Source organism: Rhamphochromis longiceps, linkage group LG11, assembly GCF_057381845.1.
Source record: "Rhamphochromis longiceps isolate RC_006_pf linkage group LG11, R_longiceps_female_GT1.1, whole genome shotgun sequence".
Classification (NCBI taxonomy): domain Eukaryota; kingdom Metazoa; phylum Chordata; class Actinopteri; order Cichliformes; family Cichlidae; genus Rhamphochromis; species Rhamphochromis longiceps.
The window spans coordinates 9,800,345-9,825,036 of NC_140567.1; the positions used below are offsets into that span (position 1 = coordinate 9,800,345).

A 24,692-nucleotide genomic window follows, 5' to 3' on the forward strand; every position below is an offset into this window, starting at 1 on the left:
AATGGTCTCATTTCACTGTAAAACTGACTGCTTTGTGGTTCTGCAATTAATTCACCACATCAATGAAACATCTGCAAAACACTTGCTTTTCCAGCCCAGCGTTGTTGCTACAGAGTTACCTGCAGTAACTTCTCCCACAGATGGGTCACCTCATTAGATGAGATGCTCATTTAACTTGCTTGTGATGTACCGTGCTCGCATTTGTTGCCCGACAGTCAGCAAAAAGTGCGGACACTGACGAACGGGGATCCTCCTAACCTAGATAAAACTAAGTGCTACTGTACGCGTTGTGTAACCGCCAAGCTAAAAAGGGCAAACAGATGAAACAAACAATGAATCAAAAGGATACTAAGGTGGTGTTCAATAATTTTTATTCTTTGTTCTGTTTGCCACAAAGGTCTTACAGGATTCCTCAAAGAAAACAGAGCATCTCAAATTAATGAACAAATGAAAACGAATGGAAGCCTTAGTGATGCATGTAGCTGAGGACTCCATTCATGAACATTTACCCTATCTAAGGGTAAAGAAGACCCAGCGAGCACTGGATGGCTTGTGGCTGTGCTGTTTTATTGCCCTGCATCTATGCTCAGAGAAGCCTCATGCAAGCAGGACTGAACACCTGGCTGCAGCAGAGGACTAATGCTAGAGCCACGCAGCTAGTAGGCAGGAACCCTAAAGCTGCCCCCTCCCCCCAAAAAATGACATTGACACTTCATCTCAAATGATGTGAAATCAACAGGACTAGAAGAAAAAAAAAACTGTATTAGAAAGCTGCTTTCTTTGACCTGTCAATAATCTATTGTAAGAAAAACCTCTTAACTAAAAGGAGCCAAAGTTATGTTTCAATGAAACAAAGAAGTCTAACATTAATCCTTGGCTGTTTACGTGACAGATGGCAACCTTTGGCAGAAGAACCCCTTGTTTTTTTTTTCCTTCTTCCTCCTGACAGTTGTAAACTAAAAAAAGCATATAAATACATTTCATTAGAGCAACTCTGGCAGCGTTCACAACTTAAAGAGCGAGTTAATTCTAGCCTTCCAGTGGCCAAAACTCCAACGGAAAATAGGATTGAGGCTAACTTAAATAACTTGGGTGTGCAGCCTTTCCGAGATGAGTGGGTACTGTGACGCTTTGCTCCGTCTGCCGAGCAGACAGGAGTTGTAACAAATACACCGTTTTCGGGTCAGAGATCTTATTCTGACCGCGCGGCCACACGCCGACCTGAAAATAGGCCACCAGATACGCGCCTCTCCAACATAAACCTGAGGAGCGATGCGTGCTGAACTCCTCCTTCTTTGTGAGAAAGTGGGGGAGTGAAGTTTGAAGGTGCTCTCCTCAAAGTCATCCCACTGCCACCGCAGGGTGGAGGGAGGGACGGGCTGAGGTGTTGTAGGTGCTTCGAAGGGGTGGAAGGGTGCTGTCGCAACCCTCCATGAATTCCTCTCCCCCCAAAAGTGGTCTCCACCAGTCCTCTCACAGGACAGGGGAGGGTGATGCATAGTGCAGAGATGTGACACGACATTCACTCAATGTTCTGTCAGACGGGGCTGGGGAGGAGGGCGAGGGGATTTCAGATTCAAACAGGAGCTAGTAGAGTGCTTTGCTTCCTAAAATCCATTCTGCAGAACAGATGACTATTTGCTTAGCTGGGCCTGCACTGTACTTGTCCCTCTGAGCTTTCTTCATCGTCTGAACCATCTGGACCGACACCACGCAGGCCTGTGATGCGATAGCCCATGTTAAGCAGCATGACCTCCAGCGGATCCGCGTTCATGCGCCGCTGATTAGCCTGAGCAGCTCCCTCCATGTCTTCCACCACACGCCCGTTTTCGCTGTCTGTCTGCGGTATTTAAAAAGAAAAAAACAAAAGAAGTGATCAAATATAATTCCAACAGCATGACACATCTTTTTAATGAATGGCATCTCCTTAACACACTCCCAAAGCATGTCAAGACCAAGTCTGCGCATAGAGGAGTTTCTTCTGTTTACCTCTGGCCTGGGGTTCCATAACCGAACGACAGGGTCGATACCGCTAGTAGCCAGGAAGCAGTAGCTGGGGTGCGGCTGTAGGCAGTTGACTATGGACTCATCCCCCTGCAGGATCCTCACAAGATTGGTTGTTTCTTTTTCCCAGATAAAGAAAGAGCCATCGTCTGAGCCGCTTACAATATACTGGCCTTTGCTGTGGAGAAAAAGAATCCATTCAGACCTGCCTGATGAGCCATGTTCCTGGGACACAAACCTTTTACGGGGAATTTAAATATTTACTCGGAAAATTGTGCAATCGTTTTACATTGAACTTCTTTCATAGAATGTCAACTTCACTGCGCAGATGTGTACAGTACTGAGAACAGCTGAGGTGAAGGTTAAGCAACAGCAGCGTGCCATTTTCTACCGTCACTCAGCATACAGTACCTCCTTTGGCCCATGGTATCAAAAACCAGTCTCGTTAAGCTGTTGGAACTGCACTCACTAATCAAACACATCATAAAGATTTGTGTTTATTTAAAAGGTAAACTAAATGAGCCACAGCGTGAGTTGGTGTTGATTAGAATATATTCTGACTGTTATAACGTCATGGGAAGTAGACGATTTAGTCACACTTTTGAACAGCAAAAACAAACAACTGCTTCATAGGCCAACATCTAAAAGTACGACCGACTCTAAAGAAACTAAACAACTTGTTTAGATTGAGGAACTGTTGATTGTGTAAAACTAATAGAACAAAATTATGTTAAAATAAAAAAGGCCAAATAGTAATCAAACAAAGCTGTTAATCAGCCCCCAAAAGCTGCTCACACATGCTAAAAATATGGCTGAGATTCCACAGCTTTGTAATAAAGAACACTTTACTCCTGTGCAGCTACTTTCAAAGCTGTTTGAGCATTTTGCTGCAAAAGAGGTTTGACTAGTTACTGAGTGCAACAGTGTTAATGTGTAAAGGCTCGGCTTTATTTATAATCGCTTGAGCACAGTGTGTCATTTAGATAAAGATCACGTTACATTTCAAAGCTCACGACTGCCCCCTAGTGATGACACAGCGGCCTGGCAACGAGATTAACCCACCTTCCAAAAAAGTTGGCTTCTTTGATGTCAGTGGTGGTGTTACAGTGACCGCAGTATCTGTGTTTGTAGTCAAAGCTGCGCTCTCTCAGCTCCAGCTCATCTTCAGGAATGGACTCTTTCCGACTGAACGAGTGGAATCGGATGGAGCTGTTGGCCTTTTTGTCTTCTGCAGTTATAGAAAAAACTTTTTTTTTTTTTACTGTAATTCACACAGATTTTAAAACTAAAATATACACAAAGAAACGACATGTGTACTACAAAGCAGGTTTTTTAGTGAGCATACAATCATTGTAAATAATGGCAATTATCCAATGAAGTGTGATATAAATGTTTTTTTCTAGATCTGTGTAAATTCTCTGAGAGTTACTGAAAATTAGCCAAGAGCTATTTCTTTCTTTCCCACCTGATTCTGACTTGGAGTAAAGAGCAGCCTTGATGTCTTTATCTAAGGCATCACAGGCACTGCTGTGCGCCTGCTCTGGAAACTTCCCTTTGAAATCGTCCAGACACTCCAGAGCCTCAGCCACATATTTTAGCTCAAACAGACACCGTGCCAGCCTGAAATGTGCTTTCAGATGACCGGGGTTTAGACTCAGAGCCTTCAGACAGTCCCTGAGGGCATCATAATGGTCTCCATCCCTAAGAATCACATAGAAAAACATAAAGACTCAGGGTTTCCAAAGGTTTTAGAATTAAAAAAAGCATCATTCCTCTGCACTAAAGCAACGCCGCGTACCACTTGCGTTTCATATAGGCCGCAGCTCTGTTCCCGTACAACATGGCGTTGCTGCTCGCCTGATGAATGCCTAAACTGTACAGCTGGATGGCCTGTGTCCACTGCTGCCGTGCAAAAGCATCATTAGCTTGTTGTTTTATCTTCTCCAGGTGAGGAGGGAGGTCATTAGAACTGAAAGACAAAAGGGAAAAGCAGATATTTTGACATAAATTCAAATGTATAACCTCAGTCAATAGACGTGTAGTGGAAAGAGCCGACATTTACCTAGACTGCATTTTGCTCCCAGTAAAGTGAATGTGGCCAGCTGGCAGGTGAATTCCATTGGAGACGCCGTTTGTCGTCTTTCCATTCTGCACATCTCCTGGAAAGCGAGAGATTCAATAATCGGCATTCTTCATGTACTTTGGAGTTAGTGTGAAACTCAGTGTTTATTATCTACCTGTTGACGATTGGCATTTCTTTGGAAGCAAGAATGTATATGGCCTCTGTTTGAACGTCAAGTCAAACAGATACACCTGCAAGAACCATAAAGAGATAGTAAAAGGATCCCATAAGAATGCCTCTGCGATTCTCACATGGTTCCCTCTCTGTTTGGTGATGCATTACCTGTTCCCCGCCCATGTTAACAAGCAGCTCGGTGCCATCAGGACTGAAAGTAACATAGGTGGCAACCAGGACCCTCAGGCGGTTATTGTAGTCAGGGAGTTTCACCGGCAGGTGACCTGAAACATTCAGTCAGATGGTAATGGTATTAAACCACAGTCCAGAATATAAATGCACCCATTAAAAGAATTTGATTCCAGACAATTTATCTGTATACACACCTGCAACATAATACTGCCCAGCTCCATCTGGGATGGGCTTCTGCCTTTCACAGAATGTGTGCACAGCTGCCGATGTGCTTTGACTCAGAGATTTCCTGTGTGAGGAACAAAAAAAAAAAAAAGTTCGGAACTTCCTTGTCAAAACTTGGAACGCACCACAGAGTAACTACAAAGCGCTTTATTTGACAGTTTGCCGAGTACTCACTACCACAGAATAGCATGAAAAAGCCAAACTCACCTGTAGTTGTGTATCATCCTGATGTCGTACAGACGTACAAAAGGCCCATTGGCTCCCACAGCCAGGTAGTTGTTGTCCCGTGGGTTAACAGCTAAACATTTGGCCTCGACGAGCTGACCACAGAACTCTGTGAGATCGATCAGCACCTCCGAGTGTTTACTGTTCTCCCTCAGGTCGTATTGTCTGCAGTGAACAAGGACAACATGCACATATTACCTTGGCAAAACCACCCACTACCAAGTCTAAGGAGCTTGGAAAGAAAAGCGTCTGGACTTCTTTACGTTGCTTGAAGACGTTTCACCTCCCATCCGAGAAGTTTTTAAAAAGAGGTTTTTACACCATTACAAAGATTTTTTTTTTTCTTCACAGCAGGTACTAAGCTAAAAAAGAAAAGCAGAAACAAACAAGATTGATCCACACAACACACTCATTGTCCCACATATTTCTAACACTGACCCCAAGTGACAGTAAACAGCTACAACATGTAGATGTGGGTCTACAAACCTGCAGGCTACGAATGCACCAACATGCTGTGAGCTTTGATCACACTGCAGATTAAGGCTGGGCAATATGGCCAAAAATATTTATCACGATATATATTTGAAAATTTGCGATAACGATATAACTGAAGATATAATTGACGGGAGACAAAATACTTTACAACTCCACAACTTTATTAGTGGAAAAAGAACCCCCATCAATGCATTTTGACTTACACAAGCAGCGGTTTTTATGTGCATTAAAGCTATATAAAAATTTAACAGTGTAAATGCAAATTCCTTGCTGACAGTTTGGCCCCACAATGAGCTCACCCGTAACCCTGGCTGATTGTGACCCACACCTGTTTTCACACTTTGGCTCATGTGATTAGGTAGAGGATCATCAGGGGGTCCTTTGTCCCTCTTTGGGGGGGGGACACTCCCACTGGGTTTAAATCTGAGACTCTCCACCTTTTGACTCTTAGAACTGAAGAAGCTTCTCGGATGAGAGGTGAAATGTCTTCAAGCAACTTAAAGAAGTCCAGACGCTTTTCTTTCCAAGCTCCTTAGACTACGATGACCTGGATGACTGAGAACCTTCACAGACACCCACTACCAACATAACATTTGACTTTAATACATTATTGATCTCTTTGGTCTAACCTGATGATGCCGTCCTCCGCAGCACTCCAGAAGGTGTTGGGCCACATGGGTGCTGTGGCTATGCGTTTAACTCTGTTTGTATGATCAGAAAACATATGGATGGTTTCCTTCACTGTCAGGTCATGCACGTGGACTTTTGTGTCGGCTGCACCCGTTACCAAAATTCTGTCCCCGGAGTGAGGCAAGAACTGCATGGACAAATAAAAATACCAAAGTGAACTGATAAGAACTGAGATGCAACACTTTATTGGCTCATATTGGCACTGTTGACATCAGGCGACCAGCTGATTAGTAAATAAGCTGACAGAGTCCAACGATCATCTGTAGGGCATGTTCGGTTTAATAGTCCTCACATCTGAGACAGATATGAGGACTGTGTTTGATTCTGTACTCACTTAAAAGTACCAAATAATATACTTTATAATAGGAGGTAATTAATAATAATGAAGATCAATTTGTTACACTGCCGTTTGAAAACCTGAGCTGTAAACACTGGCACTGACCCAAAATCTTACAAACAGCGCATCCCCACTAAGTATACACACACAATGTTTGAGAAAGGCTTAGCTTTGAAATAAATGGTGATATAAATGTCAATAGTCACACACAGGACATTGTTATGACATTTACAAAGACTTCTTAAGCTGAATTCATAGTCCAATGTTTGTATCCATTTACATAGCTGTATGGCTACACAGAGAAGAGGATTATGGGAATTCAACCAACACTGAGGGTGCAGAGGCACACTTGCTGCAGTTCTCCACAAAAGTGTGCAAAATGAACAGGAAAGAGAACACCAGTGGAGTTCATCACGAGGAGGAAGAAAAGGAAATAAGACATCATAAAATAAATATATATATATGTAGGGGTGGGCGATATAAATGATATACGATAGAAACGATATAAATTTGGCCAACGTTAGAGATTTTGACTATACCACGATAGCGCATGTTGATGATGTCATCAAGCTGCGCCTGTTTTGACCGAAAGCGTCGTAGCGGCTGCAACCATTATCATCTGCAAATTATGCCGGGCGACAGTCATAGCAAAGAGATGAAGCACTTTTGAAATATGGGGAAAGCCAAAAACTGCGCTTCCTCCACTTCCGTAACATTGATTCATTAATGCTGATTTCTCTCGCAGCTGCAAATTCCTTTCTGACAGTTTAACCAAAAGGCATTTCCAGTGGAAATTGGCCGACAGATCCTGAGCATAACATGTATAATATCCACAAAACTTAAAAGGAGGTTATACACACACAATACAGTAATATTATGTTGAAGCACAGTACGTATTACTCTGCGAGGTTCCCAACTACGGTAGCCATAATGCTCCGACAATCCATAAAGCGGTGCGGCTTCACAGCTTAGCAAAGTCGTACTAAAACATTTTTGACAGATTTTTGAGCGCCGTGTACCACATAAAATCGGTTCGGTAATAATAGTAATAACGACGTGGTGTGTATCTGACGGACGAAAGCTAAACCAGTTCCACACCACTGAAGTTGCAGCATTTTTACAAACCAATTCTGGTTCATCTGTTTCATTCAACGATTCTTCTCATTCTCCGTCACCGCCATGCTTTTCCCACCATGTGCGTATGAAAACAAAGGCACTGCGTATGCGCATTTTACCCATATTCTATCGCGATACTTCATTTTCTTATCATTGCCTAACATTGTACCGGTATTACCGTGAACGGTATGATAAGGCCCAGCCCTACTGCACATCACAGCGAAAATTATTCTCTGCCATATTTTCGTAATTAACCTTGAGGAAGAGCAACAAGGCAGCCTCAATTGTGCAATGACTGCAGTATTAATATGTTTCTAAGCTCAGGCACCATCCAGTACACTGTAGAATGTGTTCTCCTTACCTTTACAGAGAATATGTTAGCCGCATGACCTGTGTGCATAGTTGTTAGCTTCTTGTGCCTGAATGGATCCCAGATGATGGCATGTTGATCATCCGAGCCTGAAGCCAGCAGACTGAGTACGAGGAAAAAATAATAACAATTCAAAGAAGCCAAGCAGCATTTCTTTAAGGTATGCACCTTTTTTTTGTTGATTTATTACATTTACACGTTATATTACAGGTATTAGAACTAACTAATAAGCAGTTGGACCTGTGTTGCTAGATTCACTTTAGAATGGATGCAATATCTTTATGTTAAACTGATCCCTCCTGGTGTGCTGAAGGTGTCAGATTACGAAAGAAGCAGACTCACACCACTGATAAACATGGCGAGTGAGACTACTTTTACTAACTAGTAGACAATGTTGGGGTTGTTACTAGGAAAAAAGTAATGTATTAAACATTACTGGTTACTTTTCTTAAAATGTATGTAGTACATAAAATTACTGAAACACACTGTCACATACTTAATTACCAGGCAACTAATATAAAACTGAGGTTACAGTTCCACACACCAACACAAAACCCCACCCTAATGAGGACACAAATACAATCTTTCTTTTAGTTTTCACATATGAAAACAAAGTCAACAACACAAAACAAAGTTGAAAGGGTCTTCAAAGCTATCGCCACAGTGATTCTACTGCAAAAATATGTACAGGTAGAAATGGAGTCTGCAAGCCTGACTACACATCACTGCCTTTTAAAGTTCAGGCTTTGGCTGCTGGGCTGGGATCGCCATACAATAAACTTTGACATTATTCTGGGTTTCTTGTCTAGCTTTGTGTATAATGCAGATGTTTCTGTCCTACATGCAGTTTGTCATCATGGCACTCTTGTCCTTTGGTGCAATAAAAATAAAAGTAATAACCATATTTCTGCTCTTTAAAAGCATTAAAAAAAGTTTTCTTCTTTCTAGCAGCCAGTTGCTCAGATAACTGAAGAGCCTTTGTAATTCAAGTAACAACATAACTGTAACTGTATTGTAATTAGTGAGTAACGCATTAAATTACTAAAATAAGATATAATGTGATTATATTATTACTTTGCAACACGTTAGACCCAACACTGATAGTAAAACTGTGACATTTAAAATCCAAGCAGGAAGTGAACAGGATGCAAACCTTATCTGGACAGATACAACAGAAATTCACTGTACATACAGGGTTCACAGGGTTTGATCACTTACTCTCCACGTTCGTTCCACTCCAAACAGTTCACACAGCCTGTGTGGCCCTGTTGAAATAAATGACATTGAGGGTCAGACGAAGAGAACAAAAGAAAAAAAAGTGTCCCAATGTGTTTACAGAAAAATATGTCATGTTATTAGTGACCTGAAGCTCAGCCTCCAGTCCAAGTCTCTTGATGAAGGGGTCAGTCACATGGTAGAACCTTTGGAAGCTTGCAGCTCTCTTGTCCTAAAGACAAAAGAGCACATCTCCATCAGACTCTCCATCAGACGGGGATGATCACACTGGCTCTGGACTGTTCTTACATACCCTGATCTGCCTGTGCAGGATATCTCTGGAGATGTTGGCAGTAGTCATGGCCTCACCGCAAAACATAAATTAGGTTTCGAGGCTGGAGGTTTCCAAGGGTCAGAGATCAGGTTTCATTTACTCTTTTTTTCCTTGTGACCAAGCTGTAAAAACGCAGAATGGATTAAGGCAGAGCAGAGACTTGTTAGAAGACAGAGACTTTACACCGGTATAGCGTCAATATCAGCTTTAAACAGAAAAAGGAAAACGTCGACATTAAACTCAGGCATGTGATTTATTCAGAGATTTTTTGTTGCTCATCTGACATAGGCACAAAACATACCGCTAGCTGGTCTACAGATAGTATTTGCTCCCGTTACCTACAAAGCGACTTCATTAGCTAACCAGGCTAATGTTAGCAACGTAGCTCTGGGAATACAACAACTGACAGTTTTGCAAAAAACTAACAATTATTTAAAATCTAAAGCCCCATTAGCCTACGAGAATGGTTAACGATCCGTGCACAGGGCCTTTGAGAGACCTGTCGTTCATCAAGAAGCTGGCGTTAGCGTACTGGCGTTACCTTGCTAGCTAAACAAAACATCCACTTTATATAACGTTAACATTTGCAGCGCTTTGGTGATAATTTACAACTGTTAAACAAAACTCACCGTTTCCCTCGAGCTAAGCAAGCCTCTGTCAAGAAATGTCCATTTAGTAAAAGTCACAAATTGCACTCCGTGTGACTTTGTTGACAGGATACTCGCTAATACCTTCGCAGACCTGAACACAACCCTCCTCCACTGCACATAAGCACGCAACTTTGTTCCGCCAGCTGAAAATACACCAAACTCTTCCGGTCTGTTTGGACATCACAATAAAAGCATTCCAGAATAAAAGCATTTTCAAGTAACGTTTAATAAAGGAGCACTACAACAAAGAATGTAACATATATTTACCAAATGTTTAAGCAATACATAGTATTATTTTGTAATTTGATGGTAATCTTGAAGGAAGAATTTGTGAATAGTGTTGTGCGGGTGAATCATGTGTAAGTAAGGATCCTGACTTTGAAAATAGGGATGGTGTACACGAGGTAGTGAGACCTGCTATGATGCTGTGATGTGTGATTTGGAGATGGTGACACTAACATAAAGACAGAAGGTGGCGCTGGAGGTGGCAGAGTTAAGGATGTTAACGTTTTCATTGGTAGAGACCAGGATGGGCAGGATTAAAAAACACGTATATCAGTGGAACAGCTCGGGGTGGAGGCAAAGTTAGAGAGGCAAGGCTCAGATGGTTAGCAGAAGAGGGATAGTGGGATAGTGAATATAAATCTGCCAGGAAGGAGAAAAATAGAAAATCCCCAGAGGAGGTTATAGATGTAGTGAAGGAGGTCACGCAGAAGGTCAGGCTAACAGAGGAGGATGCTGGGGGTAGGGTGAGATGGAGCCAGATGGTCTGCTGTGACGACCCTTAAAGGCAGCATCAAAAAAGAAGATTTTGTAAATGAATGAGTGAAAACAATAAGAGTAATTTTATGTACTTCACACAGTGAATGAGGAAGGAGAGTTTCCTTATGTAAAAAAGCAGTCAAATTAAGAGGGCGGGCAGAGTTTGTAAGTGACCAAGCAGACCTATGTGTTTATGAGTGGAACAGTCTGAGTTCAATTAAAACAACCTGGGATATTTACAACCCACTGAGTGATAAAGTATCTGACTTTGTGAATTATGGTATGAATACAAACAATACAAACTCTCTCATATATATATATATATATATATATATATATATATATATATATATATATATATATATATATATATATATATATATATATATAATAATGATAATAATAATATTTTATTATTATTATTATTATTATTATTTGGCTTTATTTTATTTTTAGGTCTGTCTTTTCTGAACTACTTTTAAAAAAAGATAATAGTTTCAACTTTTAGTTTTTCTTTAACAGTAAGATTATTAAACCTGAATCTCATTGCATGTGTTTTTACAACCCTTAAATAAAGATGCAGCAAAGTAGTAAGTTTAATATTCAGATATTAGAGTTCTTCAGAAACTTTAGAAACTCTAAAAGAACATAAAAGTTGTCCGCTGTAATAATAGTGTCTTTAAAGTTTGTAATGATTACTTGTACTTTTTCAGGGGTCAGTAATACTCGATTCTGCTCTACTCTACAATTCTATGGTTCTTTTTTCAGTTCTTACCAAACTTGGCTCAAAAAATGGAAGTGAAAGTGTGACATATGCTGAGTTTGTTTGTTGCTTTATTGCAGGAAGTTGAGAAACTGACATTTGTAATACTCAACATCTGCCATCATAGGGTAACATGTGCAGCAAATTAGGATTTTCTTTTTGAAATTTGACACTTGAGAAATCAGAGTTTTGGCACGATTGTCAGCTGACAATTTCACGTGCTAGCAGTATGTGGTATAGTATATTATTCTTACTTTTGTATCTATAGTACTGTGCAATTGTTTTAGCCAGGTGAGGAAAAATGCTGGAAACAAAGAATGCTTTCAAAAATGGAAGTGTTAATCATTTATTTTCCTTCTGTCTCTTAATGTAATCCCAGACACATTTGATGATGTTGAGATCAGGGCTCTGTTGGGGCTATACCATCACTTCCAGTACGTCTTGCTCTTCTTCACGCTGAAGATAGTTCTTAATGACTTTGGTTGTATGTTTGGGGTCATTGTCTTGCTGCAGAATACATTTGGGGCCAATAAATAATCATTTATATTTCTGAAAGCATTTTTTGTTTACAGCAATTTTCACATCTGCCTAAAACCTTTGTACAGTAGTGTATATAAAAAAGAAACAATAACAACAATAATATCAATAAGGTCACCAGAACTGCTTTCAACTACTGAAAAATTAAATAAATAAATAAAATAAAACATAAGAACATTTTTATATCAAACTGACTCTGACAGATTGCTCTATGCATTTATGTCAAGCAGGTTAATCATTAACACTCTGTTAACCAGATTATCCAAAGGATCATTGGATTGAGCCACTACCAGAGTCCTTAACCGCACATGGAAACTTGAACATCTATTGAAATAACTTAATTGGCTCTCAGTTCAACACTGAATTATCTTTAACTTCCTTCTATTTAACCCAGCGAGACCTCTCATGTCATCAGGCGCAGATCTTTTAACTACTCCTAACCACACTGCAAAGTGTGCTTTCAGAAACTGTGGTTCTGTTCTTTGGAACGATTTGTCCGCTGACCTGAGGTCAATTATAAGTGTGTTTACATTCAAAAGCAGACTCAAAACCCTTTTTACTTTCATAGACTTACACTGTATGTGTTTGTGTGTGCGTGTTCGCTTGAATTTAATGTTTTTGTAACGTTTTCTTTTGTTGTTTTTATTGCCCTACGTACAGATCCGTGTAATTTTGATGTCTATCTTTTATAGGAAGAACATTGAGTTTACGTGTACTAAAATGTGCTCTACAAATACAATTCCTTGACAATTCATTGACATTGACCTCTTGTGTTTAAGTTTACAGTGTTCACATCAGTGCCAATCAACATTTTGTAGTCCAATTTAAGGTATTTTAAATATGGCTTCAACACATTTTAACCCTTGCGAAAGTCTTCTTCTAGGTTATTCTTGCCTTCTCTGTGCAACTTGGTTAGATGCGTTCGTTGTGTGTTGCTGTAGTGGTTTTTTGGCCACATGACAAGATAAAAATTCTGTGAATTAATCTGGCTCAGAGGTTAATATTTCACGATATTACACCAGCACCCATAGTTTTGAAGTCGGTGTGTACCATCAGTGGAGGTGTAACAAGGTGTATGCAGAAAACTCCGCAGCGGTTTGTGAAGCAGCACCCACTCCCCGAATTTAGCGGGCGGCGCTGTAATATTAAACAAGCTTCCACCGTGTCTTTGCGGGGTTGTCTGCCATCAGAGGAGATCAGTTGGCTAGCGGAACAACAGCAGCAGCAGCGAAGGGTTCAGATTCAGAGCCCGAGACCGAGATTTATCACTGTATTCAGTCCTTATCTGAAACCGAAGGTAAAGTAGCCGTTCTTTCAGCGTGAAGAACCGGCTTATCTACGATAATGTGCACGGTAGGCTGAAGTCAGATATGTATCGTGGATGTGAACTCAGGAGTCTAAGAAAACCGTAGCGGTGTTAGCTGTTAGCTAGCTTGTTCGGCGGAAACGGATTTGTCGTGGATTAGCTAAAATGCTTAACGGTGTAGGGCATCGCTGCTCAAATCTTAAACGAGTTGTTTGTGTGTGTGTTTTTCTTTGTAACAAAATAGGTAGATTGGGATAGCAGTAATTGGCTCATTCGGCTGACTAACAAAAATACTTTTAGTACATTCAGTTAAGCGTGTACTCGTGTTTAGCTTAAAGCGTTCCCTGGCATCAGTAGTTTCCTTTAAGAATTAGCTACAGAAAATGATTAGTTTGAACAACAGTGGGGGGTGTCTTAGCCTTTTGGTGCCCACCATCATTACATTCTTTTCTCACCATTGATTTGGAAGTTCCTATAGGGTTCCCGTAGGGATAGAGATGTTTGTGTAAGACATTATGTAACGAGAAGACATGTGCTCGTGTTGTTATTTTTGTTGCTACCCAGAAAAGTGTGTGTGGTGGTTGTTGATGGGCAGATGAATTTGATAGGCGAGCAGATCAGTCAGTAGCTAACAGCTGCTGTGTCCTAGCCCGTGACCGTCCAGTTCATAATTACTATGTGCAGACAGGCTTTCTACGGTGGGCACAAAAGTCTGCCAGCCTCTGTCAAATTATTGTTTAAAATAGATCGTTAGTTGTTCAGCTGTTTGTTTAAGTGAGGCAAAGTAAACAAATTTACACATGTTCCAATTTAAAGCTATTCCATGAGTTTGATCACCTGTTCAGTGTCCCGTACCATACAATAATGCTAATTCCTTGTCTCCACAGGTAACTGGTCTTTTATGGAATGACCACCTCGCAGAGATATATTGAATCCAAACCAGCGGGTAAGTTGACACGCTGCTGTCACCATGCATAAGCCCTGCATCATTTCCACATGTGTTGATGTTCTGCTCTGCTGTCGTTGTCCCTTTTCACAAATGTGCATTAGCCCGGTTTGCTGACATGGAGTGGCAGACGCCAGCTGTGTCAGAGAAGTTCCAAAGCCGTTTTGGCCGCCGGCCCGGAACATCAGACAGCGGGGACACTGGTCTTGGCACATCAGCATCTGACAGTGCAGAAGGTGATGACTTTTGCTTGTTCTTCCTCTGCCTGTAGTGCCTGTTGTGTAACATTGTTTTGAAGACTGTCTCACTGCAGTGACCTGAACACATCCATTAAACAGTGTTGGGTTTGTTTTTCTAATGGTTGTGCACCCTTAAACCTCTGTTCTTTAAAATTGCTCACTAGAAAGTTGAGCGCAGTCATGAAATATTTAAATTAGGTAATGCTTGGCACTTAACAATTTTGGGGAGATGAAGCTGGAACACACTGTGTTGTCCATGGTGTTGTTTCTAGGTCTATTTATAGGGTGATAAAATGTTCATGATTCACCGCTGATGCCTGGGACATTTACAGAGATACTCCCCAGCCAAAACTGACCCAAGGTGCAGCTTGTACTGCTCCAGAGTTGAGGTTAAGTGAGAGGAGATGTTTGAATGCCAAGGCTGTACCTTGCCTGTGGCGGGAATATCACTGCTTTCACATTGTTCTGTTTAAAATGGGAATCTCCCAATGGTTTGATAGCTTGTGTGTGCATGCACTAGTGGAAAAAATAATGGACTGAAAGGCTGTGTTTAATGGATGGCCAGCTGGGATGGGTGGTCCCTGTTTCCAAAGGAAACATTACAAAATAATAGGCTGCAGAGTAGCAGCACTGTAGGCTTTGGGCTGGTATTTATGGGTGGATTGCCAGGCAATTGTCAAGGACAAGGAAAAATATTAGTGAGGTGATGGTGTCCCAGCACACTGAGTAAACTGATGGTTATTTTGGTGCTCTCCCTGTCACTATGGTGAATTAAACAATCTCTGCTCCTGGCTTTTTATCAGTTAGCTTTAAGAGAACCTGTGGAGTTCTTTTTTTTTTCTTTTTTTTTTTTATAAATTATTTAACCAGGAAAAAATGTCTTCAGAGTGTCCTGGCCAAGAAAGACAACAGTACAGTCAGTGGAGCATAAAACAAATAACACACAAGCAGAGATACAATAAGAAACAACCAAAACTTTCAAACTTCCAGTAAATACCAGTTATTAGTGTTAGTAGATGCATGCGTTCTGTCTTTGAAATAAATGAAAGCAGATGCCATTGAGGTGGCCAGGGTTATCTTACACCTCCTGAACATGTTAATCGCTGAGCTCGGCGCTTGTAAGACAATATTCCTATAACGGTCAGAGCTGTATTCAAGCGAATGGTTGGCAGGCTTGTTATTAGATACACTAATTGCTAGTTTCGCATTATTTTGTCCAACCCTCCACATGTTCATGTATTGAGTTGTGTTCCCTGAGCAAATTTCGTTTATAGCAATAGTTGTAAGCTATTACAGAGCTAAACTAGCAGCACTGACCCACTGTACAATCCTGAGTAGTTTGAGTGCTTTTCTGGATTTTTCTCTGGAAGTTTTGGTTTCCTGCCTTGGCTCATATCATATTCTCAAGATGTCAGTTTGATACGTTGAATAAAGGTGAAATTAAAATACAAAACAGAAGTCTCCAGACATTGTCTACAGTTTTGTGCTCTCCTTCAACAGACAGTTGTCCACTCTGTTCTCACATAGGCAAACTTGGAGCTGAGAGACTTTTCATTGGATGATATCTAGAAACGTTTCAGGCTATAGTGCATGTGGGAAACTGGCTTTAATATATCCAGTAATGCAGCTATTAGGCTTTTTTCCAACCACCTAGACTGATGGCAGTGCCTATAAATATAGCAGATAATTAGGGTTTGGAATTAAACTGCTTCCAGTTTAGCACCAGTATCAAATTGTCCAGTCCATTGCATTCTTGTGGCTCCAAGCTGATCAGTGCCTTTTAATCGGGGCCTTCATGATTTCCTGACTTTTGCATATTTTATAGAGGGACATCAAACTCATGGAAAAAGGTTTTTGCACATCATAGTCACACACAGGCCTTCTAAAAAAACAAAACTCTGTTTCTAAACTGTGTTCAGATTCAGGTATAGTAACCTCTGTGTCTAAGCTGAAAAACTATGTACTTGGATGATTGATCATGAATCAATGAGGGTATTGATAAAGAATCAGACCAGCAGGCAGAAGAGATAATGACATTGTTAACAATGATATCTTATCAGTGTCTTTCACTAAAAGCTACGATAATGAGTTTTTAGAGTCACCGTGAAGTGGGAAATACACTCGATTTGGTATACAAATGAACAAGTTTTGGGTTTTTATGTCTTTGGGTAGGAATGTGTGTTGAGCAAACATCTAACAAAGGTTGTTCTTGCTGAGGAGTTCAGACATGTTCTAGCCAGTCGTGATTCAGTGGAGCCTTGAGGCGTCTTTTATATCAGATGTGTTATGTTTTTAAAAAAAAAAAAAAAAAAAGTTCTTTTTTTTCCCCCCACCCTATTTTGCCATGTTTGCTGTTTATTTTTGTGTGCAGTGATTATTCAGGGTGTCTTAATTTAAATCAGTTCTGGTTTAAGCTGGTAAGAGGTAGAAGTATCCCATTCAGTATTTGACTTTGGAGGTACACGTGTGATGTGTGGTTCAGTGGGAGGAGGCAAGGTGCTTAAATAAGCGGCACCCACAGATTGCTCTGTAACTTGAGAGGTGGGCTATAAATACCCCCTAACCTTTCCTGCGTGTGCCTGTTTGTATGCGTTCGTTCAGGGCTCGGTAAAGGCGAGGTCTTCTGTTGGAGGACAATACGGCTTTGGGCTTGCTCGTCGGGCGGCTGTCAGTCTTGGCTTCACAGGTTGTTCTGTTGCTCTCAGGAAATGCAGAAGACTGTTCTGTGTTTTGATTTAAAGCGTTCTGCCGCTCTGCTCACTTCCGCTCGTTGTTAGAAAACATGCCACAGCCTCTAACACGTTTGCTGTGTTCGAGTGACTGCCCAATTTTCAGACTTCAACACTTCTCTGAGGTTTGTAGTGCTGGTAAAACAGTTGTGTAACGTGTGTTGAGGATTGTGGAGATGGCTGGTGTTGGGTTTTCCTGTGTTCCTAAAGTCATTTATCATCTCTGAAGCTTCCAGATTAACATTGCTGTATCTGCTTGCTTAGTAAAGTGGACTCTGTGTTTACTGAAGCTGTAGTACCCCATGTGTGTTGTCAAAATTTTGCTAATTATAGGGCTGAACTTTTTGTCTGCCCTTCTGCAGTAACATATTTTTATAGTGGGTTATAATTGTACATGTTTCAGGCAGGTATCAGCAGGTTTATTAACACAGTGAACACAGGAAATGTTTGTCATGTAACACGGAGCTCTAATTCTGTGCAGTGCTTTAAGTCTATTATAAGCCTATTCCCTGAGTTGAGTCAGTCAAAGCCATTTAATTCTTTCAGCGGTGACACCTCATCATCAAAGTAGGCCACCAGTAAACCCTGCTGCATCTACTTTACACTGCTGACTGAAAATAGAGAAAATGGCCTGCGGTAGCGCTCCAGATATTCTGCACTGGTTTAACAGGGAACATTTGTAGTGTGAGAGAAATCCTCTTAATGTTGTTTCTAATGTTTGTCTTCTTTTATTTTTTTTTTAAGATTTCTGCAGTTCCAGCAGCAGCCCCTCTTTCCAGCCCATCCGCAGTCAGATCCCCATACCCACTGCACATGTCATGCCATCCACGGCCGGAGCCCCGGCCTCAAAGCCCCAGTCATGTGTCCAGGAGGACTGCCTGTCCTCAGCTGCAGGTCACAGATCTTCCTCTGGCTCCAGAACCCCAAGCGGCACCACGTCAAAGTCCTCCTCTCTCTCCAAATCAGCATCTTCGCCCAACTTGGATGCTGAAGTTGGCGTGGGAGGAGATCCCGTCGGGGTAAAGCCCGACTGCCTGAGTCGATACCGTAGTCTGGTGAATGGGCTGGACCACTCGCTTTTCCCAACAGACCATACGCGATTGGACGAGGGCCACAGGTTTGATACTCCTGCGGTGGAACCTACACTGAATCAGTCAGCCATTCTGGGTGGGTTATGCCCTGACATGAGACTCCGGTTACAGACCGGGATTAGAGACACTCCAGACTACGTGTCTGAGGCCTACAGAGGAAGTTTGGAGCACAGCTATAAAGTTCTGCCTGAAGCTAGGCCTGGCGTTCCTGGTACTGCAGAAGCCTCTAATCAAAGGGGCGGACAGCCTGGTGTGGCCGGATCTGCTGGAGTTTATACGAGTCCTCTTAGCCTTCAGACGCAGGCTCTGTTGAGAGAGCACGCAGGCTCCAAAGGTTATGAGCCGCTGCGGCAGGACAGATGCAGTGAACTTCCAAGCTGGCAGCAGCAACAGCAGCATAAACAACTGGAAAGCTTACGCTTGCAAATGGAACAAATGCAGGTATGTATCTCAATATAAAACATCTACTGCTGCAAGATTGTTGGTAAAGAAAGTGAGACCAACAAGTTTGGATTTCAAGTGTATCTTGTGACACTTTTTCCACACAATATATTTTGCTAGGTGGCAAAACAAAAAAGGCAGCTTTAAATGGGTTCAGATGTATCTGGGAAAATGTAAAAAACTGAAGATTTGTGGAGTAGCTGTTTGTTTGTAAAGATTAAAACTTGGCAAAAGAATAGCTTCTATACACAATGTATAGATTTTCCCATTTCTTTATTAATTACATATAAAATGTGGTCTAATACACATTTAAGTTTATTTTAAAACAGGATTTTAAACAGATCAATAACCAAAATTTAAATTTCAACTACTTCAACCAATTATATGCTGTCTGCAGATATATTTAATTATTCGATCTTTTGTTAACACTGACTTATGTTATGTTTGGGAGCAGATGCTGACCGAGTGCCACTTTGAAGTGTGACTTTTAGCAGTTTATCAAATTTTTGCTTACAAATGAACACTTAAGTACACTAATGCAGTTTTTCTGGAACTAACACTGAACAAAAACAAGCTAAACCTGATCGTATTGAGAGGTAATTATACTATATGAACAGGCTGTACAACCTCTTGCTGATTCAAAGCCGAGATCGATGAGCTGCATTCACTCATTTCTAATACATAACGTTATTTATTGTATTTTAAATGCTTAGATATAATTTTTGTGTCCTTTCCCAATAAGCGTTTTTGTCCTCAACATACATAGCCTATTTGACATTAATCAGAATCAGAATCAGAATCAGAATACTTTATTGATCCCTGGGGGAAATTATTTAACAAAAGAAGTAGATGACAGGCTCGTGTTCATGTTTCTTGGGAATATATTTGTTATGCCAGTTTATTTGTTCTGTCACTGTCAGGTGGCTAGCTGTGTGCAGATTTAAACCTGTTATGTTGTCAGCATAAATGTGGCGTGTGTGGCTCTAAAATTATAAGTATTTAATGTAAAGATGTTGGCACTAAAGCAGAAATCAAACAGGTACCAGAGCTTATTTATTGATCATAAGAATACTGATCAGCTCCAATGTTACCAGTTGTACTATTGGCAGTGAACAAATAAAGAAACTTGGTGTCCTTTACTATTGTTTTATTAATAATATATTGTCCAGTTTGTATTTCAAACTTTATAATTTGGGGTTTAGAATCAGAAGTTCATCTTCCCTGTTTCTATATGTGCGTGAAGGCCATTGGCAGCTGCAGCACAGTGTAGCACGTACAAAGCTACACAATGAATTATGGTTCCTAAAGTCATAAGTACAAGTCTTTTGCATATAAAGGCAGAAACTCCAGCAGTCTGCCGGTAGCTTGAAGGGTTAATGATTAAAAGTAACCGTTTTGTCCTGAGTGCACACATGCATGACGAGCATCACTATCATTGTCTTTGTCCTGAATCCTGTTAATTTGTTTCTTATACAACATCAACAGTGAAAGCACAAATCACCAAGTAGTGTTGATAAGACTAGTAGTACCATTACAACCTTAACATTAGTCATCTAAAGTTTTACTGGAAAACAAACACTGCTGGCACTGCTAATTATTTCATAGCACAGTGACCCATGACCATGTGATTTGACAAAAAAGTAGTTGTTACTTTCGTGCTGCATATGAATAATTGGAGGTTATTCATGAGGCGTTTGCAGTACTCAGTACTTTAAAGCACTAGATCTGTTGTTGCTAACCCCTGAATTGTGTGAAAAAGTGGAAAGTATGCAGGTGTGTCTCATCACTTGTCCGCCACTGTCAGTTAACACTGACACGTAATACATTTCTCCCTCTCTTGTTACAGCTAATGGGTGGAGGAATGGGTCAGTACCCACCTCTATACTCAACACCGGTTCACTCTGAGTCGGGCAAGTGGGACGCGCTGGTCAAAGCCAGCGAGAGCCTGCTAAAGGAGAAGGAGCTTATCATTGAGAGGTAAGTGTTTGTAATGGGTTCACTGCTTTTATTAAATTACCAAAACAAAGCTTTGTGAATGTTTGTGTTGTTGTTGATGGTTGGACTTGGTTGTGATCGCAGACAAAAGCAGCACATGGCCCAGCTGGAGCAGCGTCTGAGGGAAAGCGAGCTGCAGGTTCACGGAGCCCTCCTGGGCAGAGGAGCTTCTTATGGAGATATGTATATGCTGCGTCTACAGGTTAGTAAAAACATGCTCAGCCTCCAGAAAGCAACGCTTAGGACTACTATACTGCTGTCATGTTGACTAACTGCACCCATATCTTACTCAGCTGAGTCTTTGATGTTGACTTGCAGGAGGCTCAGAGGGAGAACGCGTTCTTGAGGGCGCAGTTTGCAGAGCGCACAGACTCTGTTGTTCTGGAGAAAGCAGAGGCAGAGCGTAGACTCGCGGCAGTTGAGGCTGAGATGCGGCGACTGACCGAGAATCTGAAGGAAGCCTGCGAGAGGCACACGGAGGAGATGAAGAAACAGGAAGAAAGGGTTTGTGCTTACCCAACACGTCCTTATTAAGAGTCATGCACACGAGAACCACAATATCGAGACTGAAAACCTTTAAACCCTAATGATGGCCAATGCAATGGTTGTTTTTTTTTATATATAAATAAAAACCCTGCCCAATACTTTGCTCTAGCATGTCCCAGTATTTGATATTAGCTAACAGCAGAGCAAAACACTTGACGTCCTTGAGCCCAAGGACATCAAGTGGGAAGTTGTTGTCTCCCACACAAGAAACAATATGGTGTAGATAAAAATCGGTCAGGGTTAATCACTCGAAGCCTGAAGCACGCTTCCTCTTTTCATTAAACAAACTTCTTTGAAACTAAAAAGTAACAATGGGTTTGTCATTTTCCTTTATTCATCATCAGATGATTGAGAAGGGCTGTATTGAGCGGCACATTTGGGTACCGTAATGTTATCAGATTAACGTGTGTTTATGTTTGCAGATCCGCAGTCGAGACAAGCACATCAGCAACCTGAAGAAAAAGTGTCAGAAGGAGTCGGAACTGAAGAGGGAGAACCAGCAGCGTATTGAGACTCTTGAGCGCTACCTCGCTGACCTGCCCACCTTGGAGGACTACCAGAACCAGAACAAACAGGTTAGGACACTAAACTTTAACTCCTTTTCGTTTGCTCAGGTGCACATGTGTTAATCATTAAACCTGCTCATGTTTGTTTGCTTTTTTAAAATAAGCTGTTGGAAGCTGAACATCAGGTAGCAGAGCTAGAAAGGAAAGTAAAAGAACTGGACGACTGTCTGGCGACGACAAACTCGCAGCTGAAGGAGAAAGACTCATACCTGGAGGAGCAGAAACGCAGGGAGAGGGACCTGCTGACCACCATTACTGAGTATGTGTACTCCTCTCTGTAGGCATGTTATTTCTCCTCGCTCTCAGTGTAAAAAGAAAACCTAATAACTGTGCATAATGAGTGTTCTGCGTTATTTTTGTCTTCATCAGTATGCAGCAGCGGGTACAGCAGGGCCTGGAGGATGGAGCCAGACTCCCTTCTCTGGATTTTGAGAAGCTTAGAGGAGAGAACAACAGTTTGAAAGAGGAGCAGCAGAGACTCAAAAAGGTCTGCTTGGTGTGGTCTTACATGTGCAAAGAAGGTTCACCTTTTCAGATCAGGGCAGAACACAAAGACAGGATTCAGAGTGTAAATATCACTGGATAAACTAGAATAACTAAGGACTATTTGTATGTAGGTTTATTAAAAAGTAATTTCTATCCCAAAGTAAAGATGCAGAAAGAACCCACTTTGTGCATTGACCTCAGATGACTCCTGAGCTTAGAGGAAGTTCATGTTCAGATGAGTTAGATTTACAGAGAAGTGAGTATTTCTCTGGGAAATGACTGTATTATGTGGTTTACAGCATGTTCTCTGCAGTGTGTACTGAATTTGCTGTGCTCATGTGTGCAAGTTAGATCAATAACATGGAAAATATCCAGCACACGCTGGTCGGTAACGCCTCATTGGTGCTTAAGTTGGTGTTGTTTTAATGCTCATTTCTTCTCTTTGCAGGTTATTGAGAAGCAACACAGGATGATGGAACAGCTTGGATCACAGATCCAGGTATTTATCTCTTCACAGGGAATCTGAATGAGTGCGTGTTTGCTGTTTCTGTAGCGCGCAACATTTTTAAATCTTTTTTTTTTTCTTTTGCAGGCTTTGGAGGAGCAGATATCTCAGGAAGAAAGCAGCTCTCAGGCTCTCAGAGAGGAGGTGCTGGCCAAAGAGCAGAACGTGTTAGAGCTCCACACAGCCATGAAGGAGGTGAGCTATATTAACCACCATCTCCAAAAAAGCACCAACTTTCTCAGTTTCTGTTTAATTTAGAAATCAGACCTCTGAGTCCTCAATAAAGCTCGACAGCTCCTAACACCGATGCCGATCATTGTGTTGTAGCTGTCGACCCAGAACCAGGAACTAATGGAGCAGAATTTGACGCTGCAGGAGCAGATGAGCGATCCAGAGCAAAAGTGCACTAACCAGGCTTCCTCTGTCCTGCAGCCAGCTGGGGCTAATCTCACAAAGAGACTGCATGCTGAGATTGCTTCCTGCCTCAGTGACCTGCGCTCACTGTGCAGCATCCTAACCCAGCGAGCCCAGGGACAAGACCCCAACCTGTCCCTGCTCCTTGGCCTCACTTGTAAGCACTACTCGAGTTTTTATTTCTGACCTTCATCTTTTTCACTGTAGTGTTGAATTTGATGTTTAAATTAAATGTAATCGAATGAGAACCAATTATGCATTGTTTTTCCAGCACCCCCATCCGTGGCGGAGCACGGCGAGGACTGGATGAATCCTGAGGTGCTGCAGAAGAAGCTGGTCGAAGTCCAGCAGCTCCGGCGCGATGTCGAGGAGCTGCGTAACGTAATACTGGACCGTTACGCTCAGGACATGGGAGAAAACTGCATAACTCAGTAACCTCGACAACCAGCCACGATGGAGGAAACTTGCGGGAACCTCTTCATCTCGGAGGACTCTTAACAGGCTTTTCTTCCACGCTTTGTTCCTGAATGTCAGAGGACTGGACTATAATTTCCTTGAAACGAGGACAAAGGAAAGCCCATATGGTTTAGCTTCTACTTCTCGACTGACTGCATGTCGAGTCTCAAGCCTGCCTGTAGCTCAGAGCCCCCACCTCCCCGCCCCCATCCCATTGAGTTCATCTATTTCAGTCCAAGGGCTAACAGAATATAACTTACCTCTAATACTTGATCCTTAAGCATTGTGTGTCTGTGTGTTTGTGTGCGCACGTGTGGGTTTTTTTGTTTTTATAATGATGACGACATGATGCTGTCAGTTACCAAAACAGTCTTATACTTTTTATTCCACTTTGGTGGAAAACTCTTTGTGTAGAGGTCCTGCAAATATTAACTTATTTAAAATTTAATTTCCCTCCAAAGGGGAATTATCTGAGAAGTAGTTGACAATCAACTGAAAATATTTAACCTTTGCTTTTTACTTTTGCTTTTTTTTTTTCTTCCTTTTTTTAACGACTTTGCAAGGAAATGTTACTAATGCGCCATTTGAAATGGTGAACACTGTAATACTGGACTCTGCTGTGAGGTATGAGGCATAATAACTAAAAGAGGTTTAATACCAAATCAGCTTCTCACACCAACAGGCCTACCGTATACCAAAGAAACACCGGTCGAAGCAGTCGTGCAGGTGTGCGAGCACTCCTCGCTGCTGCAGGCTTCCTCCTGAATGAATTACCAACATGTGCCTTTCTGTCGCGTTTGCAACTTCAATGCTAATTTCAT

General features: G+C 41.5%; 2 protein-coding genes across 4 annotated transcripts; one reads left to right on the forward strand and one right to left on the reverse strand.

The window, feature by feature from the left end:
- Nucleotides 1-354: 354 nt before the first annotated feature.
- wdtc1 (WD and tetratricopeptide repeats 1) lies at nt 355-10,227 on the reverse strand. Its single transcript, XM_085422232.1, has 16 exons — nt 10,069-10,227; nt 9,419-9,561; nt 9,254-9,337; nt 9,109-9,155; nt 7,882-7,993; nt 6,007-6,194; nt 4,865-5,047; nt 4,627-4,721; nt 4,409-4,524; nt 4,242-4,317; nt 4,067-4,163; nt 3,803-3,973; nt 3,470-3,705; nt 3,067-3,232; nt 1,990-2,182; nt 355-1,840 (listed from the first exon to the last, which is right to left on the reverse strand). The coding sequence occupies exons 2-16, from the start codon at nt 9,482-9,484 to the stop codon at nt 1,643-1,645; spliced, it is 2,028 nt and encodes a 675-aa protein (XP_085278358.1). The 5' UTR covers nt 9,485-9,561; nt 10,069-10,227; the 3' UTR covers nt 355-1,642.
- A 3,096-nt stretch (nt 10,228-13,323) lies between these two features.
- cep85 (centrosomal protein 85) lies at nt 13,324-24,126 on the forward strand. Of its 3 annotated transcripts, none has more exons than XM_085422233.1 (14): nt 13,324-13,448; nt 14,345-14,403; nt 14,508-14,639; nt 18,116-18,903; nt 20,750-20,880; nt 20,983-21,100; nt 21,217-21,402; nt 21,867-22,019; nt 22,115-22,269; nt 22,380-22,497; nt 22,945-22,995; nt 23,089-23,196; nt 23,329-23,572; nt 23,687-24,126. In XM_085422233.1, the coding sequence occupies exons 2-14, from the start codon at nt 14,364-14,366 to the stop codon at nt 23,848-23,850; spliced, it is 2,388 nt and encodes a 795-aa protein (XP_085278359.1). In that variant the 5' UTR covers nt 13,324-13,448; nt 14,345-14,363; the 3' UTR covers nt 23,851-24,126. The 3 variants fall into 3 exon arrangements, with proteins under 3 accessions (XP_085278359.1, XP_085278361.1, XP_085278360.1); XM_085422235.1 differs by having other exon boundaries at nt 23,434-23,572; XM_085422234.1 differs by having other exon boundaries at nt 13,356-13,504.
- Nucleotides 24,127-24,692: the final 566 nt, after the last annotated feature.

Coding starts and splice junctions, on each gene's coding strand:
- wdtc1 (XM_085422232.1), bottom strand. CDS start 9,484: ATGTTTTGCGGTGAGGCCATGACTACTGCCAACATCTCCAGAGATATC. Junction 7,994..9,108: donor GAGTGGAACGAACGTGGAGA/GTAAGTGATCAA, acceptor CCTCGTACTCAG/TCTGCTGGCTTCAGGCTCGG. Junction 3,233..3,469: donor TTACTCCAAGTCAGAATCAG/GTGGGAAAGAAA, acceptor CTATAACTGCAG/AAGACAAAAAGGCCAACAGC.
- cep85 (XM_085422233.1), top strand. CDS start 14,364: ATGACCACCTCGCAGAGATATATTGAATCCAAACCAGCGG. Junction 14,404..14,507: donor TATTGAATCCAAACCAGCGG/GTAAGTTGACAC, acceptor AATGTGCATTAG/CCCGGTTTGCTGACATGGAG. Junction 21,403..21,866: donor TGAAGAAACAGGAAGAAAGG/GTTTGTGCTTAC, acceptor TTATGTTTGCAG/ATCCGCAGTCGAGACAAGCA.